At 35.9% G+C, this 23,796-nt stretch overlaps 1 protein-coding gene across 3 annotated transcripts in view; it reads left to right on the forward strand.

Moving 5' to 3' along the window:
- GABRB3 (gamma-aminobutyric acid type A receptor subunit beta3) overlaps nt 1-23,796 on the forward strand; it is a 216,423-nt gene that overhangs the window by 178,832 nt on the left and 13,795 nt on the right. For 2 of the 3 annotated variants that reach the window (XM_041751216.1, XM_041751215.1), the window contains exons 5-7: nt 428-510; nt 3,284-3,421; nt 21,302-21,454. In XM_041751216.1, coding sequence (XP_041607150.1) covers nt 428-510; nt 3,284-3,421; nt 21,302-21,454 — 374 coding nt within the window. The remainder of the gene's footprint in view (nt 1-427; nt 511-3,283; nt 3,422-21,301; nt 21,455-23,796) is intronic. The other variant, XM_041751218.1, reaches the window with a different exon arrangement.

The following is a 23,796-nucleotide window of genomic DNA, read 5'->3' on the forward strand; positions in this document are numbered from 1 at the left end:
TGTAGCTACTTAGACACTTCACATGAAAATCAAAGAATCCAATCTTGATTTAATCAGTGTTGTTGCCACACATAAGTTTTCCTGGTGCTATAAAGGTTAAAGAATCACTTAAACAAGGAGGCAGAACAAAAATTGAAGACAAAATTTTCCTTAGAAACCCCTGTCTCTGTCCTTGATTTCCCACAGTCTACAAGGCTCCATGAATAATTTTGTCAGATTTAGAGGTTTTGTGTTTCTTTTCTTGATCAATCTGGCCTATAAGATACTGAAAACTTATTTAAGTATATGTTATGAAATATATTTAATCAGGTGTACTTTGGGGGAAAAAGGGCCCTAGATGGGGGCTATTCATTGTTTAGCTGGAAGCTGTTTTCCTGCTACATTTCTTATCCCATCTTTAATATCTGCCCTCATCTGTGTATTTCAGAATCACCACAACTGCAGCATGCATGATGGACTTGAGAAGATACCCCTTGGATGAGCAGAACTGCACACTGGAAATTGAAAGCTGTGTGTATCTGTACTTCTTTTTCATTCACTGTATTTTAGGCCTTGTCATTATTTGGCCTCTTTTCCAAGGCATTTATAATTTTCTTGCCATAGTTTTTAACTATCTTAAAGATGGAAGGTTTAATCCTCTGCTTTGCAAATTATGTTGTCATGAGAGAGACAGAGACAGAGAGAGACTCGGTTCCCCACTCTAATCTGATTAAGAGAGTCTGCTTGCTGTGCTGAAATATAAGAAAGCAAACACTCCTCATCTTGATCCATTCAGTGAGAAGAGAACAAACACTGAGATGCAATTTTCTCACAATAAGCTTCATCACACATGAATGGCTATATTCCTGGGAACCTGGGCAACTGGAGTAAAACTCATTTCCCATCAGGAACTCAGCTTTACAAGCAGGCTATTCCTGCATTTTGGCAACTTTCTCAATTTGAAGAGTATTCAGATGCCTTATTGATAATTCAGTGTTGCATACTTCTTAGTGAGGGATAAGAGCTGCATCTTTATTTAACAAACCAGGGTCCTGCCTGCTACCTGAACTACATCTCCTGGCATATCCAAGTGTTGCTGTTGCTGTTGTCACTTACCCTGGTTTCTCATAGATTGGTTTATAATGTCTCAATTGGATTTAGTCTTGTCTGTATTTTATATGGATTTCTTTGAAGGGAATAGTAAATGACTACAGTGTTACTTGATGCATTTGTGGTGATAAGTGAGTATAAATTGTAAACATACTGGGAAGCTGTGCTCAGTGTAGGCCAGAGTTTTCATCCCATATAGAGCTGGCCTTACTGTGCCGCCTTACTTCCATACTACATCACTGTTAAGTTTTCTGAAAGCTGTGTTTTCAGAAAGTAAGGGACATGAGATCATGTCAAGTGATGCATAATGGAATCATCTGTAGAGGTTTAGCATATGGGATAGAAAGCTCAGAGGAAAGATGATGATTTCCTAATAGTTGAAACACTGTCTTAGAAATTAAGTGGAGTCTGTGTAGCCAGAAGGTACAAATCCCAGTGAGGTGATAGAAAGTTTCAGGAAGGCAGATTTGTGACCTAAGTAAGGAAGCAACTTCTACTCCAAATGTCTGGACACATATTGAGTAGTCTCAGAGAGTACAGATTCTGTTACTGTGATGTTTGAACTGAAGGGGATGATAGGTAGGAAGGTCTATTATCAAAGAGATTTCCTCAGAAAGTGTGAGGCCGCTTGTCTTCAGAGAATCTGTAGTTAAAGCATTTGAGTGGAAGAAGGGGTTTTCTGGTGATCTGACTACACACATATGCAAAAGGTTTTATTTAAGTCAAGATGGAAATGTGAGAAAGTGTGAGCCCCTACACAAGGGGGAGGCACACAAGCCCTCAGCACAGTATGCTGGTTTGAGCCACAGCCAGAAGACCAGTGGTGCTGGGCTGGGTGAGCACTCCTCCTGGGAGAGGGAGTGGATGTACATAGAATCCTGTAGATTCTTGGCATCCTCGTCAGAAGTTTGAACTTGTTTCACTAATGTGTTTGGAAACATTTGAGGGATTTAAGCAGATAAGTGGCTTGATAAGATATATGCATTTAGAATAATTGCCATGGCTGCCAGATGAGAATGGAATGTCAGGAAGTCAGAGGGAAGGTAGGAGACAGAAACTAACCACCATGATCCAGGGAGAGAGAGTGTAGCAGATGGAACAAAGGAGATGACATTTGCCACAGAGAGCAGTCATCCCCATAGCTTTGGTCTATTTGTCAAATATGGAGTGTCTGCCTTATGCTGTATTGTGCATTCAAATCAAAATGTCCATTATACTGATAGGGTATTTTTCTCTAGGTGTGAGTTTTAATCAACCTTACTGATAAAGTTGACTGAATCCCTTAGAAGACTCTTGGGTGCTACAAGAAGTGTCAACCTTTATTGTCCTGTTTCCTCATTCTGAAGAAGCATTGATTGATTGATTACCAAGTGAATATGAACACCGTGCTAAAAGCTGGACTTGGAGCTATAATCCAGCAAATAAACCCTCCTCTTTCTAAGGGCCAAAAGTATCCCAACAAAAGGCATTTCTATAGATGGCAAACCTCATAGCCAGGAATACCTGATGAAGCCATCCAACAATGCCAAGGAGGACACTATTTTGCCCATAGTTTCTTTTTTTCAAGATTTTATTTACTTATTGATGAGAGACAGAGACAGAGAGGCAGAGACACAGGCAGAGGGAGAAGCAGGCTCCTTGCAGGGGGCCCGATGTGGGACTTGATCCCAGGATCCCAGGATCACGACCTGAGCCAAAGGCAGATGCTCAACCACTGAGCTACTCAGGCGTCCCTCCTTGAGAGTTTCTGATATTATCAAACATTGATTGGTTAAATTCACTCTCAGTGTTTTAACTTTTCCATAGCTTTTCAGAGGAGTTGCCTTTCCAGAATTCTTTATACTTGAGTTTTCACTTTTTTCTTAGAACTGTCTTCTTCAGTTAATATATATATTTTAAATTTATTTCTATGCAATGCCCAGTCCAACTCTACAATTAGGATTTGCAAACAAAATTCTGGTCAGAGCGTTCATCCTCCCAAGTTCTTTTCAGAACAGGTACCAAAAATATTCAAAAGTTAGTTCTTTGATGACTTTTTTTCTCATAGGTGAGCACATGTAACAAATCTAAACTTCAAATGTGAGCAAGCTGTTATTTCATCTTATTAGTTTTATTAGTTATAGTTTCTTTAGCCTTGCATAAATAAAATGATGAATCTTTATTTCTGCCATGTCCCTGCTTTCTCTCCTGGCAGATGGCTATACTACAGATGACATTGAATTTTACTGGCGTGGTGGCGATAAGGCTGTTACTGGAGTGGAGAGGATTGAGCTCCCACAGTTTTCTATTGTGGAACATCGTCTAGTCTCAAGGAATGTCGTCTTTGCCACAGGTGAGTCCTGTTTCCACTCACTGGCAGAGTAGGCAGTGATGGTTTCCTAATGAAACTGTCAAACTGACTTATAGCATTGGGTCACCCAAAGATATACCACCATCAATAACTGATCTTGTTAGGTATTCTTTTTCTCTGTATCTAAAGGGATTGATAAGCTTTGATGGGAAGGAAAGATCACCTGACAAGGAGATGTACTCAAGGGCTGATTATTGAGAAGTTAAAAAACTAAGGGTAAATTTAACCAACGCATGTTTAGACAGTCTCATCTCTGGACAGTTTGGAGGCCATTGATGACCTTGGAGGTAAACAGGAAGGTAGGAAAGTAGGGAGGAAGGAAGAAGATCTGAGGAAGTGGTGTTGTTGTCCTCCCAGAAATAAGAGACTTTCTCCCCACTTCTAGGGTAGCAGTTATCCTGGTGGTCCAAGAAGTTGGCCCACCCTCAGTTAGGGATGCCTCTTGAAACATGATCATCTCCTGATACTATCTGGTTAAAGTTGCCCTGGCCTAGGTTTCATTGTCACCTTTGTTTCAATTGTCTAAAGACTGAGAAGGTATGTTCTGCTCTCCTGTCTGTCTTTGCTGAGGTTTTATTAAATTGCAACTATATGTATTTTAATTTGTGCAGTGCTTTCTTGTTACCTTTGCATTCCTGTTGAGTGCCATATATTGTAATTGAGATCATAAATAAAAGTGCTTCATGAATTGTAAAGTATTATAAAGACTACAAACTCAGAGTTGAAATGCTAAATATAGGAAGAGCTGGAACCTCCTACCTCAGCTTTCTCCTATCAGTATTGGTTGAGCAATAACAAGTAGTTGGCAGTTAGCTTTAGTCTTATGAAGCATTCATGAAGCCCAAGGAAGGCCTGCTCTCTCTTCCTGTTGCCTCTGACTAGAATGCCTGTGACCCACAATCACCTATTTCCCCTCCACTTGGTCACCTCCAACTCATTCCTTAGCTTAATCTAGATGCTACTTCTTCCGGGAAGGCTTTTTGACCCTGGTGTCCTGCACACCTGCACACTGCCTCCCCAGGCTCAGTTAAGTGGCTATGGTGCATTCCGATTATGCTGCACTTACCTTCGTCTAGCTCTCCTGTGCCTCTCTCCTCAAGGATACATCTCCATTAAGAGGGTCCTGCCCTAGTCACAGTTTAGCTTTATCCCCATGTTGTATAATGCCTGACATGACCTAGGCATACAGCAATTGTCCCTGAGTAAATGAACAATGAGTCAAGAGCCAGCTTCCCTCTTCTCCACCCCAGCCTTTAAGAACCAAAGGGACATGCCAAGTATAGACAAAAGTCTGAATATTTAAGACATCAATCAAGGCCATTTTTATGCAGTGCCACTTTATTCTTTGTTGCAAGAGGTGCTACAACTATCCCTGTAGTCTCCAGAGGTACTCACCTGGATGGGCAGTAAAATCCAGCAAATATATGAGGTTACAATTAAGGAATGCTTTCTACAACCAAGAAATTTGCCATGTAATGCATTAGATAAAATGATTTACTGCTTCTAGAACTGGGATTCAAACTTGCATGCTCCAGGTGGTATGAGCAGAAGGTCTGTTCAGAGTATAGGGGCAGTATTCCTTTGATGGAATTAAATGCCCATGTCTGCCTTGGTCTTGAAAAATCACTGTTGTGGCCATTAGTGTGCTGCCATGAGGATCTCTAATTGCATTTTTATGCAACCTCATCAGAAATCTGGATGAGGTGTGTGTGGAGGGTGCAGTTCTTCCACAGGAAAAAGCAACCACTTAGAATGGCCATCCTGAATCCTCCACCTCAAAACCAGTCAGGGACAATTTTTTTTTTTTCGAAGTGCAGTCTTTGCCTTTCTTTGAAGTATTTACATGGTAGAAAATATCCCACACATATCTGGAAAGATAGATACTACAGATGTGGGGAATAATAGTTAAACTATGCATAGAGCCATCAGCACATCAGAATGTAGTATGTCTTCTTCCTAGCACTTACTAAGTTCTGGCATTTGCAAGATATGAGCCAGGGATTCCATAGCAGTTACAAACCTCTCAGACCTTCAAAGAGGTTTATATTGTATGTCAACTGTACTTCAATAATAACTTTTTTAAAAAGAACCTGCAGTTTATAATTATTCTAATTGGCCTATTCATGAAAAGTGGCATAAGCCATGTGGTTTAAAATTTATTTTAAAATTAAATATGGCATGGATTTCTTTTCCTTGCCACAAGTGTTCTGAATTAATGAGACTTTGATCAGTCAACTGGATTGAAGAATTCTGTAGCCTGATAGAATTCTCAAAAAGGGGGTTAAATAAGAACAAATGCCGTGGAGGTGTATTTGGAGCAGACAGAGTCTGTGATGAGGATTCAATGTGATTCTCTCCACCTCTACTTTGGCCCGGAGGTAAACATGGGGCAGGCACACAGGTCTTCAGGACAATGTGTGGAGGCGAGCCTGGACTAAGGAAGCAAGCAAGGCAGATAGAGTGCAAAATTTCGGGAGATGTTCATTCTCAGTATCATGCAAGTGAGATTTTGTGCTTTATCCTCCTTGCCCTTATCCTGCCTACTTGGGGGCTGTAAAGATGGCAAGGATTTTAAAAACTAGTCTTTTTATGCTTTATCTTAAATGATCATTTTCTACACTTTTATGTATTTATATTATAAAGAGTTTTACAAAACAGGTGAGTTGAGTACATAACTGGAATGACAAATAATGTCCACAGTATCCGTCTTTAGAGTCTATGCCACTCTCTCCTTAATATGTCTGCTAATGGGCCATGTGTTCTTGATGACCACTGTTTTATGCAGGTTTTTAAAAACTGATATTGGGATCGGAGGCAGCCTCCAAATTCCTAATCCAAGGACCCAAAATCATTTCATTCAAAACCCAGAAATTTTTGGTGGCAGGAAATGTGCCTCTGCCTTCCTGTTCACCTGCACTTTGCTGCTAGATAAGTAATACCATTTTCATGAAACCATTACTCAATTCTGACACTTTGATGTGGCCTTTGTCTGCAGCATGGGATTCAGGCTCCTTCACCTTGAATACACATGTAGCATCAACCTGTCCTCCTCAGTTTAGCACAATGTCCCCAGCACGAAGATGTCATCATAGTTGTCATATCTAACTCTTTCTCTCTCCTCCATGCATATACTACCGCATTATGCCCAAAGACTTTTGCTTCTGATACAGCCCACATTTGACTTATTTTCTTCCTGATTTTCCTCTCCAAATCCAGGACGTTTTCAATGGATGGTTCAAACCCATTCACTTGGCTTTCCTTAAAAGGGTCTATTAGTTATCACTTTCCTTTGGAAAACTTTGAATTACACATTGACTGTACCATTCCTTTATCAACTGTCAAACATTATTAATTTCTGTCAAATAATATTACCCTCATTTTCATATATGTAAGGCATGCAATAACGATCTTCTGAATTAATTTATTGACTCATAACCAGGTGCTCAAGATTTTCACAAAATGCCCAAACCCCAAATATAGATTCTTCTTGAAAATCAAAGAGAAAAAGAAAATAAATTATTCTCATTAGGCTCATTATTATGTCATTCACTATTTCAATCTACTGGATTTCTTGGAAGGTCCTGGATCTATGACACATATTCCTTCTTGATCCAGAATTATATTTAAATTTTTTATTAAAGTATAATTCACACATTGTTACATTAGTTTCAGATGTACAACATAATGATTTGACAGCTCTCTATACATTATGCTATGCTTGCCACAAGTGTAGCTACCATCTGTCACAGTACAACGCTACTATAATAGCATTGACTATACTCCCAATGTTGTACCTTTCATCACTGTGACTTATTCATTCTATAACTGGAAGTTTGTACCTCCTACTCTCCTTCAGCTATTTTATGCATCCCCTACCCCCTCGACCTCTGGCAACCATTAGTTTGTTCTCTGTATTTATGTGTCTGTTTCTGCATTGTTTTTACATTTGTTTTGTTGTTAGATTTTACATATACGTGAATCATATGGTACTTGTCTTTCTCCGTTTGACTTACTTCACTTGGCACTATACCCTTTAGGTCCATCCAAAGTGTCACAAATTGCAAGGTCTCATACTTTTTATTGATCGAGTTTATAAAGTGAGTACTCAGATTATTCTTTGGCACTTACAGTCTATAGGATGATGCCAAACCTGAAAACATGTATGAATAGGCTTTCTAAGAAAAAGGAGGCTGGAATAAAAAGGATAGAGAAGGACAAAGAGAAACAACGCAAAGGGGGATCCTCACCCTCCTGCAGCTTGTTACCTACATGTGAGATGACGTGGCATTTTCTTTCTGTCTTAACCATTAAAATAAAAATGTATTTACTATAGTCAATGTATTTCTATTTAATGTGTCATCTACTTCTATAAGAACCCATTAGGGATCTATGATAAAATTGCAGGAAATATTGAAAATGTATTTTTAAAGTAAGTACAAAACTAGATTAGTCTTTGAAATTCTTGTGATTGAAATCTGAAAAGATATTGGCCTTCCACATAAGCCTTTAGGATAATGTAAGAAATTTTTACTGAACTTAACTTTGAAGCCTGCTCTCAATTGATAATCCTTAACATTTAAAAGTTAGGCTTTGAAAAATTCTCTCAAAAATATTCAACAAAGCAAATGTTATATCATCACATTCTAATTACTGAAATTAAATCAGTGATTCAAATAGGAGTTTCAATAAAGAAAAGATTTTCATTCTTTTATCCAATTTCTGTTTAAACACAATAAATATACATGTGTTTACTGAAGTATTTGGGATGTGCCAGAAATATATGGCTGAATGTCCTTAAAGAAAACAGATCCCAATTCATTAAAAAATATGTGAGAATTTTAAGTAAATTGTCAAACTCCAGTTTTAAGGACTTCTGAAAGACTGCAACTGCGCAAGACATTCCTAGGAAAAGTTAGAGTTTTTCTCATGCTTTATTTTTTCTATACAAAGGCATAGATCATTTTTTCTTTTTTACTTTAATGATAACTTTTATAACTTTTCTGTATGAGCACACATAGAAAAACACTTAAAACATAAATGTAGGGATGCCTGGGTAACTCTGGTTGAGCCTCTGCCTTTGGCCCAGGGTGTGATCCTGGAGTCCCAGGATGGAGTACCACATTGAGCTCCCCACAGGGAGTCTGCTTCTCTCTCTGCCTGTGTTTCTGCCTCTCTCTCTGTCTCTCATGGAAAAATAAAATCTTTTTTAAAAAGCATAAACGTGGGGGGCCCTGGGTGCCTCAGTGGTTTAGCGCCTGCCTTCAGCCCAGGGCGTGATCCTGGAGACCCGGGATCGAGTCCCGCATTGGGCTCCCTGCGTGGAGCCTGCTTCTCCCTCTGCCTATCTCTGCCTCTCTCTCTCTCATTCTGTGTCTCTCATGAGTAAATAAATATATAAAATATTTTTTTAAAAAAAGCATAAACATAGAGGTAAGTGAATTATCAGAAAGTGAACAATCATATAACTGCAATTAGTTAAAAAAATAGAATGTTATCAGAACCCCAAAATCCTCACTATGACTTCTAATTGCTTCACCTTCTCCTTCTCAAAGGAAACCACTGTCTTGTTACAATATAGTTAATATTGTTTTTGAACCTTATTTAATGGCATAATAGTGAATTAATTTTTGACTGTCTTCTTTAACTGAACATTGTGTTTATGAAATCCATCCATGTCACTGTATTCATTTATTTTTGTTGTTATATTACTGGGCAAGTATACCACATTTTGTTTATCCACTCTACTGCAGGTGATTATTTAAGACTAATGCTACAGGGAGCATTCTTTCACTTGGCTTTTTCTTTTCTTTTTTTTTTTTTGTGTGTGTGTGTAAATTATATGCACACACAAATGTTGAGTGTATACTTGGAACTGTAATTGTGAATGTTCAAGCTTAATGATTATGTCATACTGTTTTCCAAACTGGTTTTACCAATTTGCATTCATACCAGTAATACATTAGTGTTTCTTCTGCCCCACAACCTTGCTAGCATTTCACATGGAAGTCACTTGCTGGGTGTTAGGTGATATTTTGTGGTTTTAACTTACATTTTTCTGAGTAATAGTGAGATTGAGCACCTTTCCTTATTGGTTATTTGGTGATCTTCTTTTGTAAATCACCTGTACAAGTCTCTATTGTGAATTATTTCTCATTAATTTATTTGTTATTTTTACATTTTAGATGCAAGTTTGTAATAGGTTACAGTATGTTGCAAAAATGTACTTTTTTACATGGAGACCTACAGTCCACCTGCAATTGATTTTTGTGAGTGATGTGGAGTATGGATCAGGTTTTATTATATCCCATACCACCATTGCTTTTCAGCAACATATTTGTCATAAATTGTTTGTATGTACATAGATCTGCTTTTGTACCATGGATTTATTTATCCATCTTTGTACCCCTTATCTCACAGTGTTAGTTACTGAAGATTTAAGTAGAGCAGATATTTTATTTACTATTTACTATCAACTTTACTATTTACTCTTTATTTACTATTGACTTGATTATTTTGCACCCTTTACATTTCCTTGTAACTTTTATCATCAGATCATTAATTTTCACCTTGAAAATGGTCTGGCTTTTTGTTAGCAATGCATTAATGAATTTGGTGAAAAGGCACATAGTTATAATTTTTCCAATCTGTATATATATTTTATCTCCATTTATTTAGATCTTCTTTAATTTGTAGTAATAACATTTTAGGGTTTTCTGTATAGAAATCTTGCACCCTTTTGTTTCACTTTTCTAGATGTTTGATATTTTCTAATATGATTACAGATGGCAAAAATTTCTAACATTGTTTCTTGTTTGTTGCTAATGTGTAGGGAAACAAAGATTTCTTATTGAACAACCTTGCTAAAGTGTTTGTTACTTCTGATAATTTATTTTTTTAATTTATTTTTTATTGGAGTTCAATTTGCCAACATATAGCATAACACCCAGTGCTCATCCCATCAAGTGCCCCCCTCAGGGCCCATCACCCAGTCACCCCCACCCCCCACCCACCTCCCTTTCTACCACCCCTTGTTCGTTTCCCAGAGTTAGGAGTCTCTCATGTTCTGTCTCCCTTTCTGATATTTCCCGCTCTTTTTTCTCCTTTCCCCTTTATTCCCTTTCACTATTTTTTATATTCTCCAAATGAATGAGATAATTTATCTAAAATGGTCTTTTTACCTCTTAAGACTAATGCTACTAGGAGCATTCTTTCACTTGGCTTTTGTGCCTTAGAGACTTTTGTGCATTTTGACTCACTATTTCCTCATTCTAACTTACATACGCTATTGTCATTATGTCTATAATTTCATAGATATTTACAACCCTGTGTGATACTATTATTGTTAAATATTCACTTAGATATAATTATAAATGTCCTCTTTTCTTTGTTATTCATTCTTCTTCTTCTATCCCAAGTAACTATCTGTAAATGTTTCTTTCTGCCCAAAGAACTTTTTTTTTCCTAAAAAACATTTTAAAAATATTTTCTTTAGTCTGAGTCTCCTGATCTCAAATTTCTTCTAGTTATTTTTTTAAAACTGTTTATGACCTTAGGTCATATCTTCTTATAGGATGGTTCTAGAAATTTAGGTTGGCATATTTTTTCTTTTCCATTTTAAGATATTATTTCCTTGTCTTTGGCTTCCACCCTTCTATTGAGAAGATCTTTGTTGGTCTAATTGGTGCTTTTAGATTAATCTGATTATCTTCTGCCTCTAGGATTTTTTAAAATTTTTTTCTCTTTGTTTTATTTCATTGGTAATTATGATTAACTGGGATTTGTAAACCTTCCTGAATCTTTGGCTTGAAGTCTTCTAGCACTTTTGAAGCACTCTTAGCCATCATTGCCTTTGCTCTAGTCTCTTTGTCCATTTTTCATCTAGGATTCCAATTTTAATTCCAATTTTACAATTCCATTATTGGATCTTCTCATTATATCTTCTGTATATCTCATTCTCCCTTTTGAAATTTTTATTTTTTTTCTCTTCATGCTTCACTCTCGAAATTTTCTTCTGATTTATCTTTCAGTCCAAAAGTGTTCTCTTCATTTGTGTTTAATCTGTTATTATTCCCCATGAGGAAATTATGGATAAAATGCAAAGTCTATGATGATGTCTTCTTTCTTTAGAGAGGATCTATGCTTACCTCTGTCAGACAGCTGGAGGCATTAGCAATCCAGGACAGTAATTCTGAGTTTAGATTCAGTCCTTCTGTATGTGTTAATCCTTCTGGTTTACATCCCTGTTCTCTGTCCCTAGTGTCTGCTGTTGGTCCATGAATCTGTCAAATGTCTCACTTAGCTTCTCATCTTTTTCTTCTAGAAAATACATGTTTCATACCTGAAATTTGGCTCACCTTTCTGTTTCTTTTTTCTCCTAGACCCTGGCCCATATTATTACTGGCTTGCTATTTCTCCAATGTCTTTAGGGAGATGGATTTAAATTTTGTCCGTTTTCTTCTAGTTGTTTCCTGTGGAAATGTTACATATTTCATAATACTCAAATACCATGAGTATTTCATAATACTCAAATACCATAATACTCAAATACCCATGTTTCCTGTGGAAATGTTACATATTTCATAATACTCAAATACCATAATACTCAAATACCAAAATGGTATAATGGTACCATTATACCATGAGTATAATAATCATAATACTCAAATACCAAATACCATGAGTTTTTTTTTTTTCTACTCCTCTTTATTTTTTCAGGAAAGAAGTACACTTGTTTTGATATTTAATTCTTACTTAGTTCAGACTATTAATACATGAGAATAAAAAAGAAAACAATTAGGATACATTTTGCAATCACATTTTGGAAACTCTAATTCTGTATTTTTCCAATAACATTATATAGAGGAAACACTTAGCCCAAACACAGTGTGCTCTTGAAGAGGTGCTCTAAAGCTCAAAGGAGGTCTGAGTCCTTGGTTGTAACAATAAAAACTGTGGGGAGAAAAAAGCAAAGCACTTGAATTAGCAGTTGGTAAGAGAATCAAGTTCAAAGAAATATTACATTAAATTTATTTCAAAATAAATATATCCAGCTAATAATCAAAGAGCTCCTTAAATATCACTATGGAAATCAGGTTGAGACTTCATCCTTTGTATTGGTCTTTTTTTTTCTTTGTATTGGTCTTAAAGGTATATTTTACTAACCAGCAAAATTTGGGATATGTTTTACCAAACTTGAAATTTGCTTCAAACTTTTTAGTTCTGTGTGAGCTAAATGAGACTGAAATTTTTGCTAGATACATGAAAAACAGATTATTTAATATGCTTCTTTAGTTATGTGGCATTTTTATTTTTCTTCCCTTTTTTTCTGGGGTACATTTGGACTGATATCTTCTGGCTTCATTCCAAAATACTTCTGCCAAGATTAAGACAAAGAAAAAGAGAAAGGTCCCAAAATGAATGATAGTGAAACAATTCTGTTAAGATATGTGAATTTTCTATTTTTCAAAAATCAATTTTCACAATACTATTTTGCTTTTCATTAATGGTTATGGCAAATTACAAGTGTTTTTAAAGTGTGTATGTCACACTGTTAATAGATCCACTTAATCTTTTCTAAAGTCCACTGTTAATTCCATGCTTCAGTAAACTAAAGCCCTGTCTGTGATCAAATAGTTTCCATTGGGTGGGTAAATAATATCTACTATAGGTCTAGAGAAAGTATTATGTAAAACATTAAAAGAAGGAATTATCATCTCGATCCTATTATAATGTGATTTAACCTTAGATTCTAGAGACAAATTCCCATTCTCTTTTTCCCCCATTGACTATTGTTAGAAGGGTTCTAAGAGACAATTCACTTGTGCTTCCTAGCCAATGCTAATCCTTTAGTCCAAAATGGTGGGACCAGAGCAAGCTTACTCTCAGTGCTAAATGAAAGCTTAGCACTGCTATGAAATCATTTTCCTTTATGGGCTCCTGACCTATGAAACATTTCTCATGACGTGAGCCAGATTTCTTCAGAAATTGATTGCCCCACACCTCCTTTGCAAAAATAATTCTTGGCTACCTTTATCTTTTGGAATTACTTTTAGAACCTCCAGCACAATTTTTTTTAAATGTTCAGTGGTAAAAAAAATTCTTAGATTATAGAATCCTGAGCACAGAAGGCACCATAGAGGAAGCAACGGAAAGGAAAAAGCAACTTGTATTTATCAAATGTGTATTTGGGGCCAGATAGTATGCTTGTTACTTGATATAAATTACGCCATTTAATTTCCATTAAAATATATGTAGCAGGTATTCTTTTCTCTTTATAATAGATTTATCTAAAATACTATTTATATACCATGTAGTTCATGCATTTAAATGATACAGTTCAGTGGTTTTAGTGTGTTTACAAAGTTGTATAATCATGACTGTACTCACTTTCAGCATAGTTCCATCAATTCAGAAAGAAACCCTGTACCCATTAGCAGGCACTCCTCATTTCTCCCAATCTGCTTCCCCTGAATCTGGGCAATCACTAATCCAATGTATGCTTCTGTGGATTTGCCTGTTCTGTGTATTTTATATAAAGAGAATCATACAGTATATGGTCCTTTTGTGACTGGCTTCTTTCACTTAGCATGATGTTTTCAAGGTTCATCCATGTTGTGACATATATCAATAGTTCATTTCTTTTTATTGATGAATAACATTCTATTGTATGAATATAACACATTGTGTGTAACCATTCATCAGTTGATGAACATTGATTGAGCTGTTCCCACCTTTTGATATTAAGAATAAGGTTGCTCTAAACATTCAAGTACAAGTTTTTTTACAGATATGTTTTCATTTCTCATAAGCATATACTTAGGGGGCTTCGGTCATATGGTAACTATATTTAACCGTTCTGAAGAACTCCCATACTGTTTTCCAAAGTGATGGCACCATGCAACATTCCCACAAGAAGTACACAAAGGTTCTGATTTCTTTATACCCTCATCGACACTTGTTATTGTCTTTTTTAAAATTGAAAATAGTTGACACACAAAGTTGCATTAGTTTCAGGTGTACAACCTCGTGATTCCACAGTTCCATACATTATACATTATACTATGGTCACCGCATATGTAACTACCATCTGTCAGCTGTTAACTATATCCCCTGCGTTTTCATCTCTGTTATTTATTTATTCCATAACTGGGAACCTGTATCCCCCACTGCCCTTCACCCATTTTGCCCGTCCACCACACTTCTCCCCTCTGACAACCACCAGCTTAGTTTCTTTATTTATGGGTCTGTTTCTGCAATGTTTGTTTATTTGTTTACTTATTTATTTAGAGGGGGTTTTTTTTAGATACCATATATAAGTGAAATCTTACAGTATTTGTTTTTCTCTGTCTGACTTATTTTACTTAGCATAATATCTTCTAGGCCCACACATGTTGCAAATGACAAGATCTATTCTTTTTTATGATGGAGTAATATTCCATTATATAAATATATTATATATCTTATATACATATATATACATTGTATGTGTATGAAATGTGGTATATATACCAAATATATACCTTCTTTATTTATATATTGATGGACACTTAGGTTACTTTCATATCTTGGTTATTATAAATAATGTTGCACATGGAGGTTTATCTATCATTTTGAATTAGTATTTTTGTATTCTTTGAATAAGTACCCAGTAGTGGAATTACCAAATAGTGTATTCTGTCTTTTTGATTGTAGTCATCCTAGTGAATGTGAAATGGTATCTCTTTGTGGTTTTGTTTGCATTTCCTCTAATAAGTAATAATGTCAAGCATCCTTTTATGTGATATTAGACACTTTCTTCTTTGGAGATATGTCTATTCAAGTCCTTTGTCCAATTTTAAATTGGATTGTCTTTTTTATAAACATTCTTTATATATTCTAGGTACAAATTCCATATCAGATGTATGATTTGTAGCTGTTTTCTCCCTTTCTTCAGTTTGTCTTTTTATTTCCTTGATGATTTTCTTTACAGTTTAATAGTCTATAATTTTGATGAAGTGTAACATTTTTTTTTTAACCTTGTGATATTCTTGCCCAGGTTAAACACAAGGAAACCGAGGGCCTGATAGGGTAATCAACTTCCCAAAGCAATATTCCCAATAAACCATGAGGCTGAAACTAGATTCTTTAGACACTTCCACTCTTTGCTTCAAAGTCATGTGGTATGACATTCTGATTTTACTGTGGAGAATCAGAAGGAGAATCAATGCCTATTGAAACAATCTGAAAACAATTTTTTGAGCTCCAGTCCTGTTTTTCTTCTTTCTTTCTTTCTTTCTTTCTTTCTTTCTTTCTTTCTTTCTTTCTTTCTTTCTTATTTCTTTCTTTCTCTCTTTCTTCATATATATCCTTCCCTTCATGGATTTTTTTGAACATAAAATAATTAAGAGCACTTGTAATGAGAGCAAGAAAATTCCTAACACTACTTTGAATTTTAGGTTATATTATGATGTGAAAAAGTGGATTATAAATGAATGAGATAGCATGATAAAAACTCAAGAGCAGGGAAATCTGGGTGGCTCAGTGGTTGAGTGCCTGCCTTCCGCCCAGGCTGTGATCCTGGAGTCCTGGGATCAAGTACCGCATCAGGCTACCTGCGAGGAGCCTGCTTCTCCCTCTGCCTATGTCTCTGCCTCTGTGTGTGTGTGTGTGTCTTTCATGAATAAATAAATAAAATCTTAAAAAAAAAAAAAAAAACCAAGAGCATCACTGAAAGCTCACAAAGCTTCTTAGGCAATGGTGGGAGAGTCCCTCACTGTGGCCACCTTAAAAAGAAAGAGAGATGTGTATAGGTCAGCTTTGTTGGAGTTGCTATAATAGCTTATTACTTTATGGACACATTTAAGTGACTCTCTCCCTCCACAAAGGTGACAAAGTACTGTACGTCAACATTTTTTGTGAGTTCTTCAACAATATTAATGCTTTAGATAGCAATACTAATTTAAGCCAAATTAAATATCCAGAGCCTTGTTTTGGCGTAATTTTTAATGCATCTAGGGAGAAATGGTTGAGATCAGCATCTTCAATAGGTAGTTTTGCCAAGGAAGCCCTGAATGGAACAATGCATTTGTGTTCAGGGACTGTTCCTCTGTCTGTTGGCTCAGCATCTACTTGGGAACCTGACCACATCTGCACTGGCACGCAGGCTTTAGGGCTTCTGCATCTTTCTACTGTAATTTTTAAGCTTCTATTGCTGTTTTGAAGGGTATGTCTTGATGTAGCTGACTCACTACCTCTCAACTTTATTAACCACTAGCTATGATCACGCGGAGAGTTTTTCCACAGATACAGCATACATCATGGTGTTTTCCCTGCAGTGTAATGGCTTTGTCTAACAGAGCTACAAAAAAGACTTTTATGTGCTCTTTAAGATGCATATCAAACGGCAAAGGCTTGGCCTAGAACATGTCTCAACATCTCTGAGAATTCTTGTGTTAATTAACATACTGAGGTCTTTTTCTCATGTCAGATTGAAAGTATTTTCTTCATTTGGCCCAGCTGGATCTTTTACTTTGAAGGTGCTCCTATATCCTGCCTCAAAAAAATTTTATTTAAACAAAGAATAGTAGTATCTCAGTTCAGATACCATGAAACTTCTCTTGCATCACCAAATCTCATGCTCTAAAATATTTTTGTATCTCCAGTGTGACTCTTACCTCTGTTTTACCAAGGTCAGTCTGTATGAGTCTCTCTCGACAAGGATTAATTGGAACTAATTGAGAACATAGACTGTTTTCTTTTTCATCTTTGTTGTCTGCTCTGATTTTCATTCCCACCTCTGGAATTATGAGACTGGAATGAATGGGGCATGTGATGAAAACCTAAAACTTTTTTTGATTTGAAGTGGCACTTCAATTTCAACAAGTAGAATATATTGCATAATATACATACACATGAGAAAATGATATGTTTCTTAATTCTAAATTCTGTGTTATAAACTCTGTTATTCTAAATTTTGTGTTATATATTGGAAAATTTTCAGAGATTAAGGTCTTTTTGAAATCAGATTAGTATTCCCTTCCTCAAGGTCTATGGTGATCTTCTAAATGTTTGACTATGCATTCATGTCATTGGCCTCCATGGAATAGGGAAAATTCCCAACAGTGTCAGTTGCACTTCATTGCATAGATATCAATATTTGCCTCTGTTGGAAACAATTTCCCTGAAGATGTTACATTTTGGAAAAGGTTAAAAAGTTGACTTGGAAAATGGAAAGTTGGGGAATATGACAGATTACATTATTAATCAAAAAATATTTGCTGCTCTCTTGTGGGAGTGAACTAAACTGTTCTCCAGTGACATAAAGATTGACAAGAAGACTTGCTCTAGACAAGAAAATGGGAGGGGAAGTAGTGTGGCACTTCTACAATATCAAGCAGTGTTCCAGATACTAAGTGGATATGTAGCATAAGGAAAAATAAAATCTTTGTTTTATGCTACAGATATCTGGGGGACCTTTTGTTACTGCAACATAAGCCAACCTATCCTGTTGAATACAAAAATTATTCCAAGTATAGTGGATATAGGGAGACATATCTGAAATAAGAGTAGCAAATTATAAGTGACATATTAAGTATGAGATTGCAAAGTAAGATCCAACATTAAAGTTACTTCAATAAAGATATTGAGCTTGCTAAAGGATATGATATCTAAGATTCGGTAAGGGTATTGAATGTTTTGAGTATTTAACTTGCTAGAGAGTCATATAAACCAAATACTCCTATTTTCATGCATACAGATGTATTTGTTAATAACCTGTGATAGTTTAAATATTTACATAGGCATCACAGTATATGAAAAATACATCACTTTGTAAACCCTGCCTTCAGCACTGTCCAACTTACCAAGGAAGATCTTGCCTTACTAAATAGTATACTTTTAATAAAAAAAAAAATGACTCAAGAAGGTAATTAATCACTTCCATTTGGAGGAAAGAAGAAAGGATTCATGGAAAAGGTAGCATTTGACCAAGGCTTTGGAGTATGGATAAGGAAAGACCTTTAATAATTATGGAAGAGTGAATTTACTGAAGAGACAGGAAATATGGACAATTATTTTGAGGCAGTGAGGACACTCTTTGTGCTACAAAATGATCTGCTTAATGAAGAAATATAGTGGAAAATAAAACTGAAGTTAATTTGAGAAAATATTTTGGAGAAACTAAAATTCCCAGATGCATATTTGGACCTTTATAGGAAACAGTGAGCCATAGAAAATATTGAGTATGGGTTGACAGAGAGTGTCCATGCTGTGCCTCAGGAATCTGTGGATGGAGCACAGGGCCAGAGATCTGGAGATGGGAAGGCCTACAATGAGGCTCTAACCCGGTTCAATGGCACATCATGCTAATGATCCACATATACATAAAATGTAGTATAAAACAGTAATAGAATCTTTCAAACCTATGTCAAGGGAAGCTTTATTCCATTGATGATGTTGGGATGATTGGTTAGCTGTTTGCAGAATAAAAATCAGTTTACACGCACACTTCATATTAAGCACTGAAATAATTATCAACCTAAAAGTAGGCTTGTGGTTAAACTTCTATTGTGAACTTATGTAAGCCTAAAAAACAAGTCTTAAAAATAACAAGGACTATAAGGGAAAGGAAGGAAACTGAGTGGGGAAAAATTAGAGAGGAAGACAAACCATGAGAGACTTCTAACTCTGGGAAACAAACAAAGGGTTGCAGAAGGGGAGGAGAGTGAGGGCATGGGATGACTGGGTGATGGGCACTAAGGAGGGCGCTTGATGGACTGGCACTGGGTGTTATAGTATATGTTGGCAAACTTAACTTGAATTAAAAAATAAAAATTAAATATTAAAATAACAAGGAAAAAATGGAATGAATAAATTCTATATACAAAAAAAATTAAGTATTATATGTCCCCCACTCAAATCCATTACAGGCTTTAAAACAAACAACTGAAAAAATGCTTGAAGACAATACAAACAAGGATTAGTATCAAAAGAACTTGAATAAGTAAAAACAATAAGTGGAATAAAAAATGAGAAGAATGAATCAAATCATTTATGAGATTACATACAGAGGAAAAACAAACATTTAGGAAGTATAAAGTTAAAGATAGTGATTGAAAAGGACAAATTTTTCCCAAAGAAATTAGAGAAGGTTATTTTTACGAAATATTATGGAACATTGTCATGTTTACAGGGTGAGATAGTTCTATAAAGTACTTATAGTGGTGTGTACACTCTTATGATTCTTTGGCAAAGCAATTTAGCATTAAATATCAGAAGCCTAAACATTGGCCCAGCAATTCCTCTTTTGGCATATTCATCCTAAGGAAATAAGTCCAAATACAGCAAAAGAACTCTAGTCAAAGATATTCCTAAGAATATTACTTACAGTTTTATAAAAATGGAAATAACCTAAATTTGTAGCATTCAGGAAAATGTATTTATAAACTTGAGTACATATGTGTATATTTGAAGGAAAATTTGGAAGAATTTTAAATTGTGTTTATAAATAGTTTGAAATAAGTATGAAAATATTTATGCTCTGATGAGAGTATGCTGTATACATTTGATCAGAGCTACATAAAAAAAATTATACATACACACAAACAACTGGAGGAAATTTCACAGATTTTCAGCCTTTAGGTGCTTAAGCCTCTTAGGTAACTTATTTTCTCCCTTATATAATTCTGGCTGAAAATGGTTGATGCCAAAGTAGAAGCTTGGAGATAAAAGTCTTTCATCTTGAACATAGAGTAGTCATATGAGTGAATCAGATTGCTAAAGAAAAGAATATAGGGATAAAATCAAAGAGGACATGGAATAAAGTAAATAATAAAGGAAATGCATATATATGGGTGCAGGGGGAGAATAGGAGCTTCTCAGTCTTGGAATAGAAAACGGTCAAGAGAAGCAAGGTACAACAATCTCAGGAAGGGAGCATCATCCATCAGTGACAGTGAGAGGGAAAGAGGCAAGGAAGTTGGTGATTAGAGAAAATCATTGAATTTTCACTATTTGACCTTCCAGCAGCTTCATTAGAATATAGATCGGGAGCTGGGAGGTTTGGGACTGATAATGTGGATAATTATAAGGGACTGATAATGTGGACAGTTGAAGTGGGTAGGAGAAAATGTAGCCTATCCTTGCTTTGCTCTAAGAAAAGCAAAAGCAAACAAAGAAGTCAAATACAAAACTAAATGTGGCATGATTAATGAGTGGGCTGTTTTCTTATATCTGTGATAGTGGGGTTCCAAAAGTGTACTAAGTGGGCTGCACACATCAGATTAGCACTGGGACTCACAAGAAAGTGGACAAGGTGCTTTCTGAGGCTCTCCTTAATGTCTTTTCTGTAGTCAAAGTAGGGTATCACAGTGTACACTGCCACCTTCTGTAAGATTGGACTGGCTTCTGTGCCTCTCCAGGGTACCTCTGAGATGTCCTTAGAAGAGGATCAGTAATTCAAATATCTGTGTACAGTGTTGCTCTAGATGGGCTGAAGGGACTAAAAGCCATTTTGCTCAATAAGACCTTGAGCCAAATCTCCCCTATTTACAAAGGAGAAGAAAACAGTCATTAATTAAACAATAAACAAGACACTTGGCATGGTTCTGTATTCTAAGCCAAAATTTTTCTCAGTATTTTCCCAGAGATAGTTCTCAGGTGAGCACTTGGCTTTAGACGAGTACCCTCATTGTTTTCTTATGGACTGAAATGGACTCCTCACCCAGTTCTTCTATAAATGCCATTAGGCAGACAGAAGCATATTGCATGGGCCACCCCTCAGTTCATGAGCTTTTCAAATGCATGCTGTTGAACCATGGAAGTCAAAGCAAACTCTTTTGTCTGCCATGCTTTTTCTTCAGTGTAATCTTTGTCTGTTTACCATAGGTGCCTATCCTCGGCTCTCACTGAGCTTTCGGTTGAAGAGAAACATTGGATACTTCATTCTCCAGACTTACATGCCCTCTATACTAATTACAATTCTCTCATGGGTGTCCTTCTGGATCAATTATGATGCATCTGCGGCTAGAGTTGCCCTTGGTATGTGCTATTTTAAAATGATATCTAAAATGTAAAGTAACCTTATCATTACAGTATTAAGGAAGTTCAAAGGCTATAGTTCAACTATAATTTTTTGACATCATGACCAGTCTTGCCCATACAGTTTTAATCTTGAAACAGTAGTTTCATGCACAATTCCCTTCATGTGTTAATTTAATTATAAGGCTTAAATGTGAATTTTCATGACTATGAAAGGGAAAATATGCTTGCCAAATATTTTTATAATAAAACTATTTTTGACACTAATTTTAAAGCAAGGATTAACATCTCCTGTTCAAAATTGTTCTGTGGCCCAGAAAAAAGGCTTGCTCAATTGGGCATTCATCTTTTTTAAGTCAGAAAAATAATCAAATATTATAACATATAATTGGAATTACACAATTTAATGAGCATTTAAATATGTGATTAGATTCTGAGTGATTCTCAAGAGCTCTAGAGTCTATACTGGCCACTGGTCATTTGGCAACTGGATTATTAGCTGATGTACAGTATATTTTATAGGTTCCAATAATATTTCTATTTTTATATTATTAAAGGAAGGCTTATATTTTAAAAAACATTATTCTCTATTCAGCTAATTATTATAAAGCTGCATGGACAAAATAATCATTTAAATACATTTTAGATAAGTATAGAGCTGAAGAACAATCATCCAGTATATACCTTTTCTGGTCAGCTTGAATTCAATTCCTGAAAGCAAAATTATCAATAATACTTTTAAAAATTGATGGAAAATAATTATCAATACATTCACTGGTAAATTAGCTTACAGAGAACTATAACAATTTAAGGTTCCAGTTATCCTTCTTTTTTCCTTTTTTTGTTCTTTTTTGTTTGTTTTGTTTTCCATCTTTTTACGGGACTTCAAGTTAATTGACACTTTTTTCCCCTAGGAAAATGTGTGTACATGTGTGTATGTGGATGTCTGGTTTAGACTCTTAGGTGGCTTGCAGAGTTATATTCAAGATTAGATTAACACATAGGGAATCAGGTAACTATTCCTAAAAGTGTTAGGTGAATATAAAGCTAATTTGAGAAGAAGAAAGTATAAAAAAAGAAAAGTCCTAAATTGTTATATATTTTTAATGGATATGGTAAGAAAAGCACCCCTAATAAAGATCTCCAGGATTCTTCTATGGCCTGTGGAAGTTACCCTGTAGCATTAGTCCTTTCTGTAAGTTTTGCCTCCCTTTTCTTTTTAATGCTACTAGATTACTCTTTGTTAAATTATTTTCTTTTCTTTGCACCTGGAAAAGCCCGACCTAAAGTGTATTTGAAGGGGCAGATCTAAGTTTTGCAGACCTGTTAGCTTCTACAATTTCAGAGTCTCTCTTTAAGAAAGAGAATATAAAATAAACAAATATAAAATTTCTAGGACCCCACCCCAAGCCTGAGTGAGGTCTATGCAGACAGAGACTTGAAGATAAAGCTTCTTGAGTTTCACATTGAATTGGTGTTGGAAAATTTGTCATTATTGAGATAGAAAAAGATAAGCAGCAAAAATACTATAATTATCTGGCATCAGTAGGAGTGAGGTGTACTGAAAATGTGAATTTCTAAAATTTCAATATATACAAGTTCTATAGCTCCTTAATTGTAAAACACTGTCTTCCATAATATTAAATAATCTATCTGAAGTGAGTTGTAGTTAACCCAACCTCATTATAGTATTTGAAAGTAGATTCCACTTTTTCTAACAGCACAACCTTATGATTATATACCTAAATCATTTTGTTGTGGCTTTGTGAGGACAAAGAAATGGTCTGCCCAGAGTTGCTTAGGCTTCACCACTAGAGGAATGCCAGGTTCTGACTGATGTCACAAGTCTGGGAGGCATATGTTAGCAAAGAGGCCAAAGTGAATGGGCATTTGCCAGTGTCAGGATGAACCTGAGGCCTGAGAGTCTTGAAGGCAGCTGTGACCCTAGGGCCACACTGTCTGAGTAGACAACAGTCCAACAGGTCCCGCTCTCAGTGTAGAATACCAGTGTGCTCACTCCCTTTCTTCCACCTTGTGCCTTTGCACAACAGGATCTCCGAGCCTGTCACCAGGTCACCTCCAATTACTTAAGGAAAAGTATGTCATAGGGTCATGAACACCAGATAACCGCAGCACAATAATCATTAAGACCGAAATTTACCAAATACTCAGATGGCAGATTCTCTGCAAGGCTGTCAGTGGGGTTACTTTATCAAATGTTCTGCAGAATATGCATAGCACAATAAGCAATGTTATTATTCCCATTTTACAGAGCAGGAAAATTAGGTACAGAGAAGCTACATAACTGGTACAAAGTGATCTACTAAGAGTCAGAAGAACGA

The sequence above is a fragment of the Vulpes lagopus genome, chromosome 4 (genome assembly GCF_018345385.1).
Source record: "Vulpes lagopus strain Blue_001 chromosome 4, ASM1834538v1, whole genome shotgun sequence".
NCBI lineage: Eukaryota > Metazoa > Chordata > Mammalia > Carnivora > Canidae > Vulpes > Vulpes lagopus.